This window comes from Aulostomus chinensis, chromosome 12 (genome assembly GCF_037954235.1).
Source record: "Aulostomus chinensis isolate RoL2024-O1b breed Wild chromosome 12, RoL_Achi_v1.0, whole genome shotgun sequence".
NCBI classification, from domain to species: Eukaryota; Metazoa; Chordata; class Actinopteri; order Syngnathiformes; family Aulostomidae; genus Aulostomus; species Aulostomus chinensis.
This window is the reverse complement of record NC_141331.1, coordinates 10584802-10599157: the sequence shown is the minus strand read 5'-3', so window position 1 is coordinate 10599157 and position 14356 is coordinate 10584802. Positions and strand designations below refer to the sequence as shown.

The window sequence follows — 14356 nt, the reverse complement described above, 5'->3', positions numbered from 1 at the left end:
GGAAATAGAACTGCTGAAAAAACAACAAAAGGAAAGCAAAACCTATTTAAGGCACATTAAAGGAAAGTGAAACAGTGATTTTCACCAGAGCCTACCTTCATAATTCCCCATTATATTTAGTCCAGAGCCCAGATTTCGCTCTGCTCAGCTTGGAGGTCTCAAACAGTTTGGAGATTCAAACTTAAGACAACGTTACTCCTGCCAACATACCACAGTTCAATAGGAACACAGCTGACTGGTTCTTCAACATTTCTCTTTGTGTTTCCCTCCAAATGTTTGACCTGCAAGGCCGATGAACAAAACAACACTGGATTGTGTGCAGATGGATGAGTGAAGGTGAGAGGAGGGTGAGCGATGGAGGCAGCGAGGCCATTCTGTGCAACAGTCAAGGCTGTCATTAGGATAATACCCATGGATCATATAAGATGGTTCCCACACAGTTAAGGTGACCTCATTCTAAACAAAGAGGCAAACTAGTATTAATTTGAACTTTAATGTTTATTTCGCTTGACTTAGCCACAAACACACACATTGTTAACTAATGTTTCCAAAACCATGTTGGAACAATAATGACACGATTCCCAGTAGGCATTTTCCATACATCGTGAAACAGATCATGTTCACTACCATGTCTGCTTTACCTTAGATTATCTTGACTAAGTCGACCAGCCATTTTGAAGATTTAAGATAAATCAATCACATCTCTCTTCTATGCAAGTGTTATTACGACATACATGTGCATTTAGGCGGAGGTCTGAATGGTAGGATCTCTAAATATAGCTAATAAAAGATTACTTTCAACACTATTTCTTTCAGTGACAGGTCTTTCTATCTATTCGACATGCTTTCTAGCTAAAGCTAAGGGTGTGTTTCTACTGGCTAACTTTGGCTCGGGTCGGGTGGGGTCAGCTCGGTAGGGGTGCGTTTCCTCTCACACTTGGTACCACGTCAGCGTGGGTTGACTCACCGACCTAGAGTTTCCCAGCGTAATTTGTGTGCAACACAACAACAACGGACGACACGGAGGCAGCGTTATGCCTGTTGCTTGGTCAGTGGTTTTTGCTTCAACTGAAAGTAAGGGACGACAGACAGGCAAGGCTTCAATTGGCGAAACACAACACCCAAGAAAAGTATCGACCAGTATTCAAGGCTAAGATGATACGAGGTAGATGACGTAAGCGAGTCAGTTACCCAATCAGTGGCCCGCTATGCGTTTATTTCACATTTTAGTCCCCACTTGGCTCGCTTGGAACCCCAGCAGAGCAGGGACCAAAATGGTAACGGTTAGTACCATGTTGGGGCCAGTGGAAACAGGGCCAAACCGACCCAACCCAAGCGGAAACGATTCCTAAGTCTCTCTTTTCAAGTATCATAATCCCCAATGTCTCGTAGTCTGCCAAGAAAAAGTCTAAATCTGACCCCACCCTGACTCATTGGATCACATGGTTTGTTCTACTGACCTCAGGCTCCCGCCACTCCTCTGAGCTTCTTACACAACCTCTCTTTCCATGTCCCAAATCAAATGTACGCCAGCTCATGGCGTACGGGAGGAACAGGAAATGTAAGAGAACATTTTGGAGAGTTTGAAAATTGGACTGGGTTTATTAAGGTGTCAAATCTTCCTGAATCAGTACCGTATATATTTGAAGCTGCCAAAGCAATTCATGACAGGTGTACAGCATCCAATTCTCTGCATTTCATCCACAGTTATGAATTCATCAGTCCTCTGCTCTGATCCCCCTGAAATTCACCTGTGCCTTGTGTCACCTTCCCCTAGGAGCACTGCGGTAGCTAATCTAATATTAGCCATCTCACAGACTAGCTTTACATGCACACAAATTAAATCAGGTTATGCAGTGAAATTAGGTTAAAGCAGGAAAATGGAAAACACGTTTACGTGCTACATGTAGCTGGTTAATTATCACATTTACCTCACCCAGGTCCTATTTGCGGAGCAAGGTTGCATATTTCCTGTATCTCTCTGAGGCTTGATGCTCTGCTTTCTTTGGACTGATGCTGCAGTGAGAGGTCAGGCTCTACAGTGGGAGAGCACATGTTTTTTTTCTGCAAATAGACTGCTGTCAAACAAACTCGTTAAGATTTATCTATGTCAGATTCTGTTTGAGCCTGAGTTTCACCATGACTGTGTTGGATACAAGAACACACAGGTGTGAGTAATGATTTTGCTTTCATCCCACGGCTCTGCGGTAACGAAGGTACTTCCTGTCTAGTGTTTGTCATGTAGTGTCTGTTCGAACACATCAATGGTTGGGAAATCACGTTCCCCCAGCAAAAAAAACAAAAAAAAAAACAAGCTAAGAGTTGCTCCAATCACATTTATCAGGAAACACTTAAGTGCATGCAACTGATTTTACTTCAAGAGAAGATAAACTGCTGACACCTGAAGACTCGCAGCGTCAGTCAGCAGGAGGTGAATTTATCTTCAGGAGTGACACCAGGTCACACACATACACACACATTCAACAAAAACAAATGGAGATGATTAACCAAGAAATAATTACCCTCCATATACATTAGCCTGAATTTCAATTGCGGGGTGTCACAGCAAAGCAGCAGCTCAAATGCTGATTGCTCTGATTTGCTAAACTGAAAGAGCTGAGAAATGATCTGCACAAACATAGCAGAGCCTGGAAACGTACAGCAGGCTACGTGTTTGCTATCTTCCACACCTCATTTTGGGGGGAAAAGATGTGATAAGTGACTGTTAATTACCATCTTCTTATCCAAGACATAAAAGCACAAAGTCACCATTAGAGCCACATTGTGTTCCAAGAGCTTTTAAATATTTTACTGTGTATCAAGTTTAACATCCCACTAAACCTTAAGCCCCCAAAGCCCTTTTCAGACATGGATTACATAACATAGCTGGATTCATTTATTACCTCAGCCCAGGAGGTTGTGTTTTCGGTGCCGTCTATCTGTCCTTCAGCAGGATTACACAGAAACTACAAGGCAGATTTTGATGAATACTTAGAGAAAGGGTGGAGCATAAGCAAAAGAAAGAAGCCAATTAATTTGAGGTCAGATTCATTTAACAGAGTGAAAGATGAGAGAGTAATTAGCAGGTTGTGGAGGTGAGTTTCCTGTCATTCAGACGTGAGTGACTTTTAGGTTCATTTTCCTTATGGCTTCATTCAAACAAAGAGATTTGTGCCCCTCTTGATACCTGGCCCTGTGAGAGATCCATCTGTAAAATGTCATGATTAGGAGTGTGAAGGCTATATTAGTTCATTCTCGGTCTGATTAATTGATGGATTTAGTTTGTCTCTGCCGTCTTAAATAATGACAACTGATGCTTGTGCCTCAATGTGAATCGATGCGGGATGCATTTTTGTGACGATTTTGTCATTTAATATCACTCGAGTGAAATCCGCTTTGAATAAATTCAACACGCGTGATCGAGGAATAAAAAAAAAAAAATCAGATATAGTTGAATTCAGTTTAAACAATATGCATAAAACACTACTTAGTGCTGCAATGTCACAAGGTCAGACCTAGTTAAAAGGCAGTTGTGACTTTTACTTTTAAAAAAGGGCTCAGCTTATTTGCACATAAGACCAGCATGGAAAAATTGCAGTCGGATTTAATGTAAAGGGCTGCATATCTGAACATGACTTAACATATCGACCCCTCAGGATACAAGCACAAAGTGTCTAGCATACATTTAACACTCATCAACACATAAATGTGTGAAGGAGGGCCAGTTCAGTAGAAGTAAAACCCACACACTTTTATCTCATGGTTGCTTCTAACTGATGTAGAATGACCTAAAGCTATAATGTGCCAATTGAATACTTTTCAAGGATAAACACAGTCCAATTACAAATCTTTCTGCAGCTTCATGGTCTCCGGACCAACAACGCTTAATTGCATCTTTCAAACAGTATCGACTTCTCAAAACAAACAAACAAACAAACAAAAACATTTCAAAAAAACTTGCACCGGGATGATAAATAACATATTTCAGCCCCAGCAAATCATCCAGAATGAAGATGAGGTTGAAAAAAAAACACTTTTGTATCAAGTCAGAAAGCATTATATTTTTATAGTCATTGAATTATGAAATCATTTCTGAAATCCCCCAACTGCACAGACTATTAGGCTAAACACATGGTGAGAGAGAGCTGAGTGAAGCCTTGTCGGAGTTAATTGCTCTGGGCTGGTTTGAAAATGTGGGGAATAGAAATAATGGTGCCATATACACACACTGCTGCATATCACAGATTAACCACCACCCACGTCCCAAGACGGTAAACTCCTAAATATCCACATTCTGTTTAGGACTTTGTAAGCATCCCTGCATGATGGACTGGGCCAGCAGCAAAACACAAAAAAAGTTATTATTAGATCCCTAGATGTTTGACTTTTTACTGCTCTGAACAGCTGAAATTGCTTTGCTTATATTGACACACCCAACAGCACAGGAATGTCTCCTTTCTGAGCAGAAAACCTCACACACGCGCTGACTATTACTCAATCATTAACCAGAACAAGACACACACATAGTCTCTTTAAAAAAAAAAAAAAGAATATTGTGACACAAGTCTATTGACTCCACATTCTCAATAAGCTGGACACCCATATATATATATATATATATATAAATATATAAAAATATATAAAAATCATAAGTTGCACCCTTCTTACCTCACACATAGATCCTCATCCAACACATGTTGCAATAACCTTGAGGCCTATCTGAGCATGTGTCTACAGGGCAGGGTTATGTCTAAGTAAAGACAGGAAACACAGGCATTGTACATACAAGGCACTACACACACACACACGCACGCACACACACACACACACACACACCACATGCATATTACCAGAGTTTCGCTTTATCTTGAAAGATGTGTTTACTCAAAGATGACGGGGGGGGGGGGGGGGGTTGACTGCAGACCAAATAATCCATGTTTGCACTGTGCAGCAGTAACTTCCTCCGCTGATCATCCTCCTCCCACAACAATAGCTCAACAACACATCAGCTGCTTCCAACATGTCACCGCTAGTAAATGCCTTGTGACAGAAGGAGACATAAATTATTCTGATTCAATGTAAATCCCCTCTAAATGGAATCAGAATTAGAGTTAGAGAGGTGCACTTCGTCCTGTCACACGATATTAGACGAACACGTTTAAAACCCTAAAGCCCTCCTGCAGCTCCACTACGAAGACATCACATGCAGAAGAGTACATCTCCAGAGAAATTAACATAAGAAACTCATTTCTGAAGTAAAACTGCTTAAAATGTAACACATAGCTTTAGACAATATAGCGGAATATTTCATGCACTTGTGCTAATTGGTGAGATTTAATAAAAGGATGACTTCAGTGGGGCTTGAGAGGGATATTCCATTCTTTTAACATTTCAGTAGCATGAACACTGCAGCTTTATCAGCTCGTCTTTTGCTGCGTCAATCGTTTCCTCCGTGCTGAGCATAACAGATGATTGTCAAATGAGCATTTTTAGATTACAATTCTGAGATTTAAACAGAAATTCAAATTACAATTTGGCATAACAGATGACCTTTGCAATATTTACAATTTTGTGGTTCTCCCAGGTGAAGAAGTCAGCTCCTATCTAGTTTATCCACATACAGTACATGTGATTACAGGCAGAGATGAACTGACCTCGGAGAGATAAATCATAGAAGTTGGAAATGTATCAATTCATCTTGGCTGACTGCCTTTTATTAAAAGTATATTTTAGAGTCTGTTGTGAGGAATTGGAATATTGTAATGTACATATATCTTGTTGTGATTTATACACATGTCAGATTCATGGCTGTATGTGGTGAATGGAACACCGATAGGGATCCATTTACAGGGAGGGAGTTGTGATTCATACAACATAGTTACAACATGAATGTTTCGGATTATTTTAATAAAAATAGATAAAATAATCTCATGTACTGCATAATATCACAGTAAATTATCTGGGATTACTAATATTTAATTGCCATCAGTGGCAATCTTGTTAAGCAGTCTTATATCGTGCCTCAGAGCACGATATAAGGCTGCTTAACAATATCACTTTTGCCAGTACTTTACAAATAGTTCTGGCCAACAGCTGATATTTAGCGATGTCATGTCATCTACGTAAAAGCAAGTTCACACGATATTCATATTTATTGCAGTTTCATCATCGATGATGAGACAAGAAAAATGCCAATGTGTCAGCAATCAGACCAAAAAAGATACATAAAAGTGATCGATTTCTGCCTTTATCAATGATGTGTTGATATGTCTTAAAATAGCATGCGTGACAACTCTGAACAAAATGTAAAGAAAAGGTTAATGACACGAATAAGTTAAACGTGTAAAATTACTTGACAAACATTAACCTAGAGGGCATGCAGAAAACAGACGGACCTTACGGAGGTAAATGTCAGGTCAGCCAAGCAGCATCAGCTGGCCTTTTGAAATAATGAATCAGTTCAGGTGAGTATACACTGTTTGTTATAAATCCAATCTCTCTTTTAATTTACAGACATGGCTTAACAGACATTCCTGGGAGTCACTGACTCTTACACAAACTGACAAAATGCAAATCTCCAACTGCAATGTCACTGCATCCCAGTGGGAATGTAGGCGTTCTGTTAGACAGCACCATATGGAGAATCTATCAAAGGGGATTTAATTGAAAAAATAAATCACACCCCACAAGTAAGTAAAATAAATCCCCCTTTAGTTGTACTCTGAAATGATTCATGGAAGATGTGTGCAAGTTCTGCAGAGGTACATATGGTTTTATTTGAGGCACCGCATAGGAATTTATATCCTCAGAGTGCGATACAGACTACAAGTGTGGCCGCCATCAAGTTCATCACATCAAACCCAGATACTTCTGCAAATCTTGTCTTCTATCTTATGTATGACAAAACAATATGCCTCTCCTTATCCCACAGGCCACAAAAAGATGTGCGTGAGTAATGATTCTTTTTTTTCTGCATTTGGGGGTTTATTTCAGCTGGAGCAGGAAATCTTGTGAAATGATGTGTGAGCACCTGGGAATGCAAAAATAAGAGGGGCGGGGGGGCACTGTATTGTTCAGAGGTACTGGTGCATGCAGTGGAGGGAGCACTTCAGGTCTTCACCAGACAAAAACAAGCTATTTAACAGGCTGGATGGGTTTGTAAGGTGGCAGCATAGCAGTCTCAGTTAGTCTAGTGAAATTTCCACTATTTAGAAAAATACTGCTTGTTTGAAATACTTTTCCTTGTCTTCTTGCAGTAGTTTTACTCGCGTTGTTTTAAAAAGCCAAGTAAAGACTATTGTGTGATTTGTTTAAGTTGTAACAATGTTGCCTTCAGGCTACAGGTTTGTCAGTTTTGATATTCGGTTACTCCATCAGACAAAGAGGAGATACAGTTCACTTTGATATCACACAACCCGCATCTGCCTCTCGACTCCACATGCAAATGTAAGGATCTAGCAAATGCCATTTTAAATGTCATGTGCTTGAACTATATTTATTCACTTTCAATGTGCAAAGCCCTCTTTTTCTAGAGTTAATTTTACATTAGCAGTCATATAAATGCCTTGACATTTAAGAAGTGAATCTCCTGCTTTTTTGCAGACTGGAAGCAGGTGATGTAGATTGTTTTAGCTGTTTGTTATAGTAGGGGAACAAGTATAACCCCTTAGATATTCACTGTCATGGTCACTAGAATGTAACCTGCCCTCGTCTTCTGACTAAATTCACCCAACCGAGCAAACGCGTGCACACGCACACACACACACACACACACCACTTTGGGATGACACTTGACTCCACAAACAAGCTATAGAAGCTTTAAAATGGTCTAAACCAAGAACAACACTAGGGATTTTCAAACCAAATATGCTGAATATTATCTTATATTTTGGGAGGATTTGATGTTCTTTTTCACATTACTGTTAATGACCATCTTTGGATTTAAGATGGTTGCTTTGAGAGAAGCAATTTGAAAATGTCACTCATTAGGGCTCTGGGAAAAAGCAACTTACATTTTTAAGCCAATTTCTTTCATAAAATTTATACACTGAACGATCAATTAAGCAAACACTCTGAAAAATGGAACTAATCACTAGTTGTTGCCTAAAAAAAAATTCTCACATTATGTCCCTCAATTTAAGCTTACTGGGAATTCACATCAAAAGCAAGACGTAAGTGCCGTAAAAGAGCCACTGAAGCCTTCAATTCGCACAGACTCTGACCTCCATTCAGCCGCCCGTCACTGTGCTCAGGCCCAACTGTCCATCAGCAGCGGCTCCTGAGAAGCTGAGAGGACAGCAGCCTGACAAACTGTCTTCACCAGGCTGACTGACAGCTGAAATTTATTGAAGCACATTAGATTTCATTTAGGCTCCTCAGGAAGACATCAACATTGTTTTTATTTATTTATTTATTGATTTAGTTTCCCTACCCACAAAGAAGCCGCAGACAGTGAAACCGGCAAGCTCAAAGCCACAATGACAATGTGACACGTAAAGATATACAACTTGGATAAGGAGCAGCCGCCCTTTGCCGTATGGATGCATACAAAGGCAGCTATAGATGCCGAAGATGTATTGTACTTTTGCTTACATTTTATAGAATCCATGTGCACAAATAGGTGTTTGAACGTGTTTGCAAACGGTTTCTCCTGCATCCACAGTAGGGCCGACAGATAGCAACAGAAGATCGTAAGATTCATGGAGCAGAACTGACAGGAAACAAAAACACAGACAGGCCTGATAACTGATGCGCTTTGATTAAATCTGATGATGTATGTACTTTAGCAAACCTGCAAGCCTTAATCTGCCATGTTGGGCATATCAATCTTATATGCTAAATGTTTCAAGTTTTTTTTTGTTATTTATTGACATACAAGCATAAAAAAGTGTATTCATATTCTTGTCGCTAAGAGTCTCTAACATTTGAACCTGTGTCAGATTTAAACAACTATCTTTGGAGGTGACACTTGACTATGCACGCCAGAAGAAAAAAATAGACTAAGTATTAAAAAATGCAGAAGTCATGAGGTGACACGTGAGACACACAAGTCCACAGTCTGTGTCATTTGATAAGAAGCCTAAACTCTTATGAGACATGCGAGTGAGGGACATCAAAACCCCTTTCTAAAATTCTCTGTAGGTGGATTGCTCGTGTTATAAAAAGACCCATAAAAAAGCAGACAGGCAGTAGACATATATACAACGTAATAGCATCTGGCTCAAAAATTCCCTGTCCTCATGGTCCTGTCATTTTTTTTACGACTGTAAAGGCCGTGGAAATGTTTGGTAATGTGCACTTACTACCTCCACCAAGCAGGTTATGTTTTTGACGTTCTTCGTCTGTGCTGTCTGTCCATTTGCAGAACTGTGGCACAAAAATGGCCCAAATGATTTTCATTGAACTTGGTGGAGGGCTGCAGCATTGGCTATTATGACCAAAGAAGAACCCATTAACTTTGCGAGGGGGTGGGATTCAGACATTTTCATCAATTTCTCTGAAAATTTTATGGACCTTGACTGAGGTCACTCCCTTTTTTTCAAGTAAAGTGACGACTTTTGCCCAGGGTGATAATGTGCGTGGCACTTTGCAATATTCAACAAGTTATTATGTGCCCTCTTGAGATAAATCTTGCGCCAGATTGGCTATGATAGATGCAATGCTGGATAAATGAAATCCTGAAAGGTTGTAGTAGTAGGAGGGCTAAATGATGAGCAGTGGAAAAGCCCTGTCCCTTCACTGGTGCTGTCCAAAAAGCAAACACTCACGAGGGGCTGTCTTTCAGACTCAGCATGTCAGGCCCATGGAGGGCTATTTTACCGGACAAAAATCTATTGTGCACCTAATCTCTAAAAGCGCTGACATGCTTTGTGTTCTGTATTATCTTTAGCTGTCTGGGATCCAACCAACGCATGAAATCTGGGACTCATTCAGGAATCTATTTACATATCCAGTTAGATCAACAATCGTCCAGGAGCCACACATGTCAAGGCTTATCCAAACATGTGAGGCTGAATGCACACACACGCAGTATGGTTCCTCAATTTGTTTTATTGCTTCGTACAGTATGAAATAGGAGTGGACTACTCTGAAAATTAACCATGATCCATTTGAACAATAATGAACAATACAAAGGGAGAAGGCTTATTAATACTGTGTTAAATCTCAACAATATATTAACTGGTGTGATTGTTGTATTCTATAAGTCTCCAAATTCATAGAAGACAGTTCACAATGGAAGTTCCCAGCTCTAATACATGTGGTTTGTTCTCAAGGGAGGCAGGAGAAAAAGATCGACTCCCTTTAGACCACACCATGCAAATGTGGGTTTGGAAAGAAGAAATAATTTCCATGCCAAAGGATGAATAAAAGCTTCTCATTGGCTGATTGCTACTATGAACTATTATTATCACCCCACAGTGGAGCCATGCAGCTGTAGCTGAGGGTCCTTCCCAAGGCAACACAAAAAAAGCACAGCTACTTTGCGTCTTTCACACTTTCGAACAAATTTCCATCGTTAGGTTATTTTGTACCGTCAAAAACGGTCATTGGTGTGTCAGCTCCCCTCTGGGTGGACAGAACGGCTTTATGTGTGTGCACATTTTGCTTTTGTGTGAAGTGAATAAACAGCAATACGTTTGAGGGTTAATGAGTGAATAAACAAACAAAACTGACTGCAGCTTGACTCTTCTTTTAAGAGAGCTTGATTGTTTGAATTGTGCACAAGGGATGCTTCTCTTCTCTCGACTGTCCTGAGGGACAAGGCTGACACTTCAGTTCACATAAATACGCACAAGCAAGAGGAAAGGGAAAAATAGTCTGGTTTGCAGCCATTCTGGCTGTGAGGCAAAGACTGGAAATTATTTTCCTTTCTTGAAAAGAGGTTGAAAACAACTTTTGATCATGGCAAATAAATGTAAATCTGACATGAAACACAGCGGTGAGGGCTTAAGCCTCTATGTCGGCCAGAATTAGGAGGGGGAAAACTTGCATGGAGGAGAGGCCTGCCAAAGGGCGCTTTTACTATTGTTGTCATTTCCCATTAAAAAGAACTCACCATGAAGATCGGGTCAAACAATCACAACAGCATAGGGACTTGAGAGCACGTCTACAAAAACACAGTGTTGCTGCTAAAGGAACCAATGCTCCTTCTAACAAACACATCATAATCAATACATAAGGTTTCAGATATCTATTGCTGTTTTGTGCAGTGATAAAGAAAATAGCCTCTGACAAACAAAACAGCTGCTAGCTGGCTGACTGTCTGATGCTAAAACCTCTGTCCTTGTGCCAAACACGCAGTCACTACTCAGAGAACAAGCTAAAACTACTCAACAAAAAAACAGACGAACTCTTTAGCCCAACAGTCCACTGTTGTTTCACTTCCACGGTAAACTATCCTCAATGGTTGTCAGCTGTGTGTGTGTGTGTGTGTGTGTGTGTGTGTGTGTGTGTGTGTGTGTGTGTGTGTGTGTCTAGGGCAGTAATGTGAATCACGAGGAGAGTATCCTCCTCCGCGTGCGTGTGTGTGTGTGTGTGTATGTGTGTGTGTGTGTGTGTGCATGTGTGAGACACAGAGGGAGCATATGAGGGAGTTCACATCTTATTTGTACTTCCTCTGCTAACTGGCTGAAATAAAAACAACATACATCATGGTCACATTAGGGCTGGGACTGGGCAATTCATCAAGATTATGAAAACAAGAACATCAACATTAAAAATGTATTCAGTTGCAATCTGTTGCACAATGATGGTCTTGTTTTGTCTGGGTGATAGAAACAGGAGAGAAATTCAATTCAGCTGTCTCGAAAGAGTTTGGTTTTCAAGGACTCCTCCAAGCAACAATGATCAGGACGTTTCCATGAGTACGATTAATCGCATCGAATGTGTGATCTCAAATCATACGTCTATGCCCGGGACGCCCAAACGCTTTTCCCTGGAGGGCCAAAACTCAAACTAAGTGGTGGGCCAAATGTAAACACATTGCGGTGTTCTGGTTGTGGTGTTAAAATTAATTTTGTCAACCATAAGAGACATGAGCTGCTTCAAAACAAGTGCTCCTATTTCGTGCCTCAACAAATGACAATGCAACGTCATTCCACGTGATGCAGAACAATAAAAACCGAAATAAAAGAAAATAACCCTGGTATGAACAAGTAAGAGCCACAGGCCATTTATAGTGAGGAGAAAAAGTTCTGTAAGGAGAAATAGAAATGAAAAAATGAATCCAGAGGGAACCCGCTGATGGTGGTGAGAACAAAATAAGGAATCTAACTGGGCTCGAATTGAAAAACGTTCATGTTCTATGGTGTGGGATGGTTTTGGATTCAGACAAGATAATGAAAATCATAATCACACACGTTCAAAGGATTGTTCTGTTTTGTCGTTTTCGAATCAGCACCTCAGAGTTATGCCATAAATCTATAAAATCACCATAAACGTCACAACAAACCACCTATTGATGAACGTAAAGGCCAAGAAAATGTCAACAGAAAATCCCTGACTTATGTTGTTTGCATCTTCTTCTTTCATTTTTGAATCCAATATCAAGAGGTCTAACTTTCTCTTGTCAACAGTTCATAGTCCAGTCCTTTACCAAGCACAATCATATTTTCAGTTTCCTTCGATAGCAGGTACACAAGAACAATAGACATACACACCGAGAAAAAAAAAATCTGTGGGAGAAAAATTAGGTAGAAAACAAAAATTGTGATTGTAATTTCATCCGAAATTGTTCTGCCGTACAATGCTGTGCAAAATAATCCAGATTATTGCCATTATCACATCACTGATTCAGGCTGATCACATTCCCAAATTTGCATGACAACAGGAAACGCTCACAGCATCTTCCATCTAATAATAGTGTGAATGGAAGACTGGACTTTCTGTGAATAGTATGGCCCGACCGATAGGGGATTTTTGAGCCTGATATCGATACGCATTTTAGAGCAGAAAAAAAGACAAATCACCAAAATGTGCAACAGTGAAGAGAGTGAATTACTGTGCTGAAAATAGACCTTTTCTATGTTCATTGTACACCAATTGTGAACCATTATAACTATGTGAAGGTAGAAGGCTAAGCTCTTAAACAAATAACTTACTTTATTTTAAAAAAAAAGTTCGTATATAGAACTTCAAAAAACAGTAAAAGAGTAAAATAAACAAAGTGCAGGCACCAAGCTCTAACACTACATTACACTATTTTTAAAATGTGTACGTATCAAGTCATATCACATGAAGTCATGATTAAACCACATGGTGGCCCATGTGTCATCATCATAAGGTCCTTGGCAAAATTCAGGACTGATGCACTGATTGCCCAACAATATGTAAGAGTTAAACAAACACTAATCCACCTGGCAAAATGACCAGTGGTTGTTTGAATAATCCCTCTACTTATTTCCAGCATCTTCTGATAGCATCAGTAGCCTCCGGGGATATAAAGGTGTTTTGTTTCTGAGAGGAAGGTTGTAAAGCAAGTCTCCACCATCACAGATCACGTTTTTTTTATGCTAATGGCAGCAATTAAGCATGGAATATGTGAATGTAGCTAATGAACGCGTGTATGGGTAAAGGTAAGCTTATCTCAAAGGAGCAGATACTCTGAATCCCCGCCTCTCGCCGACTTCGCATTCCAGAGATTCACACACACACACACACACACACACACACACACACACACACACACACACACACACACTTTAGCTCACCTGCCCGTTTTTCCCCCCTCCTTCACTTCCAAACACCACACGTTTAATGGTAACACACAGGGAGAAAAAAAAGGAGGGGAGGAGGAGGAGGTGGGGTTCTTCGACTACAAGTTTCAGAACATTAGCTAGCATAAGTTTTCATCCCAACACCGGAGGAGACAGCGCGTGAAGGTCCCTCAAAAGGTGTTGCGTTGTTGGCCATAAAGCGGTCACAAGAAAAAGATTAGCGTAGCATTACGGTCTCATCCGCAGCAAAGAAGCCCGAAGAAGATTGCCTAGTGCCTCTCTCTCTCCTCTCCTCCCTCTCTCTATCTCACACACACACGCACACACTCTCTCTCTCTCTCTCAGACACACACACACACACACTTTTATAAAGCACTTTCTTTTCACGGTGAATTCGAAGACTTTCCGAGTTAAAGCTCATGACCCTGCTGCCTCGTCGTGCGCGCCTTGATGCTTTCCCTTTTTCTCTCCCCTCTTTCCTAACATTTACTATGAAGGAGCGAGCGAGCGAGCGAGAGAGAGAGAGAGAGAGAGAGAGAGAGAGAGAGAGAGAAACTGTTAAAATACCTTAGCAGGACTGTTGATGAACTGGCCGGGATGCGGCTTGGTTATACATCGGAGCGTGTAACCTCATCGGTAAA

The 14356-nt window shown here is 40.5% G+C and overlaps 1 protein-coding gene across 5 annotated transcripts in view; it reads right to left on the bottom strand.

The window, feature by feature from the left end:
• LOC147251993 (plakophilin-4-like) overlaps nucleotides 1-14175 on the bottom strand; it is a 76485-nt gene extending 62310 nt beyond the window's left edge. For 2 of the 5 annotated variants that reach the window (XM_086220053.1, XM_086220055.1), the window contains exon 1: nucleotides 14079-14175. In XM_086220053.1, coding sequence (XP_086076179.1) covers nucleotides 14079-14136 — 58 coding nt within the window. In that variant the 5' untranslated portion in view covers nucleotides 14137-14175. Of the gene's footprint in view, nucleotides 1-95; nucleotides 162-14078 lie in introns of those variants that run through there. The other 3 variants (XM_086220057.1, XM_086220058.1, XM_086220056.1) reach the window with 2 other exon arrangements.
• Nucleotides 14176-14356: the final 181 nt, after the last annotated feature.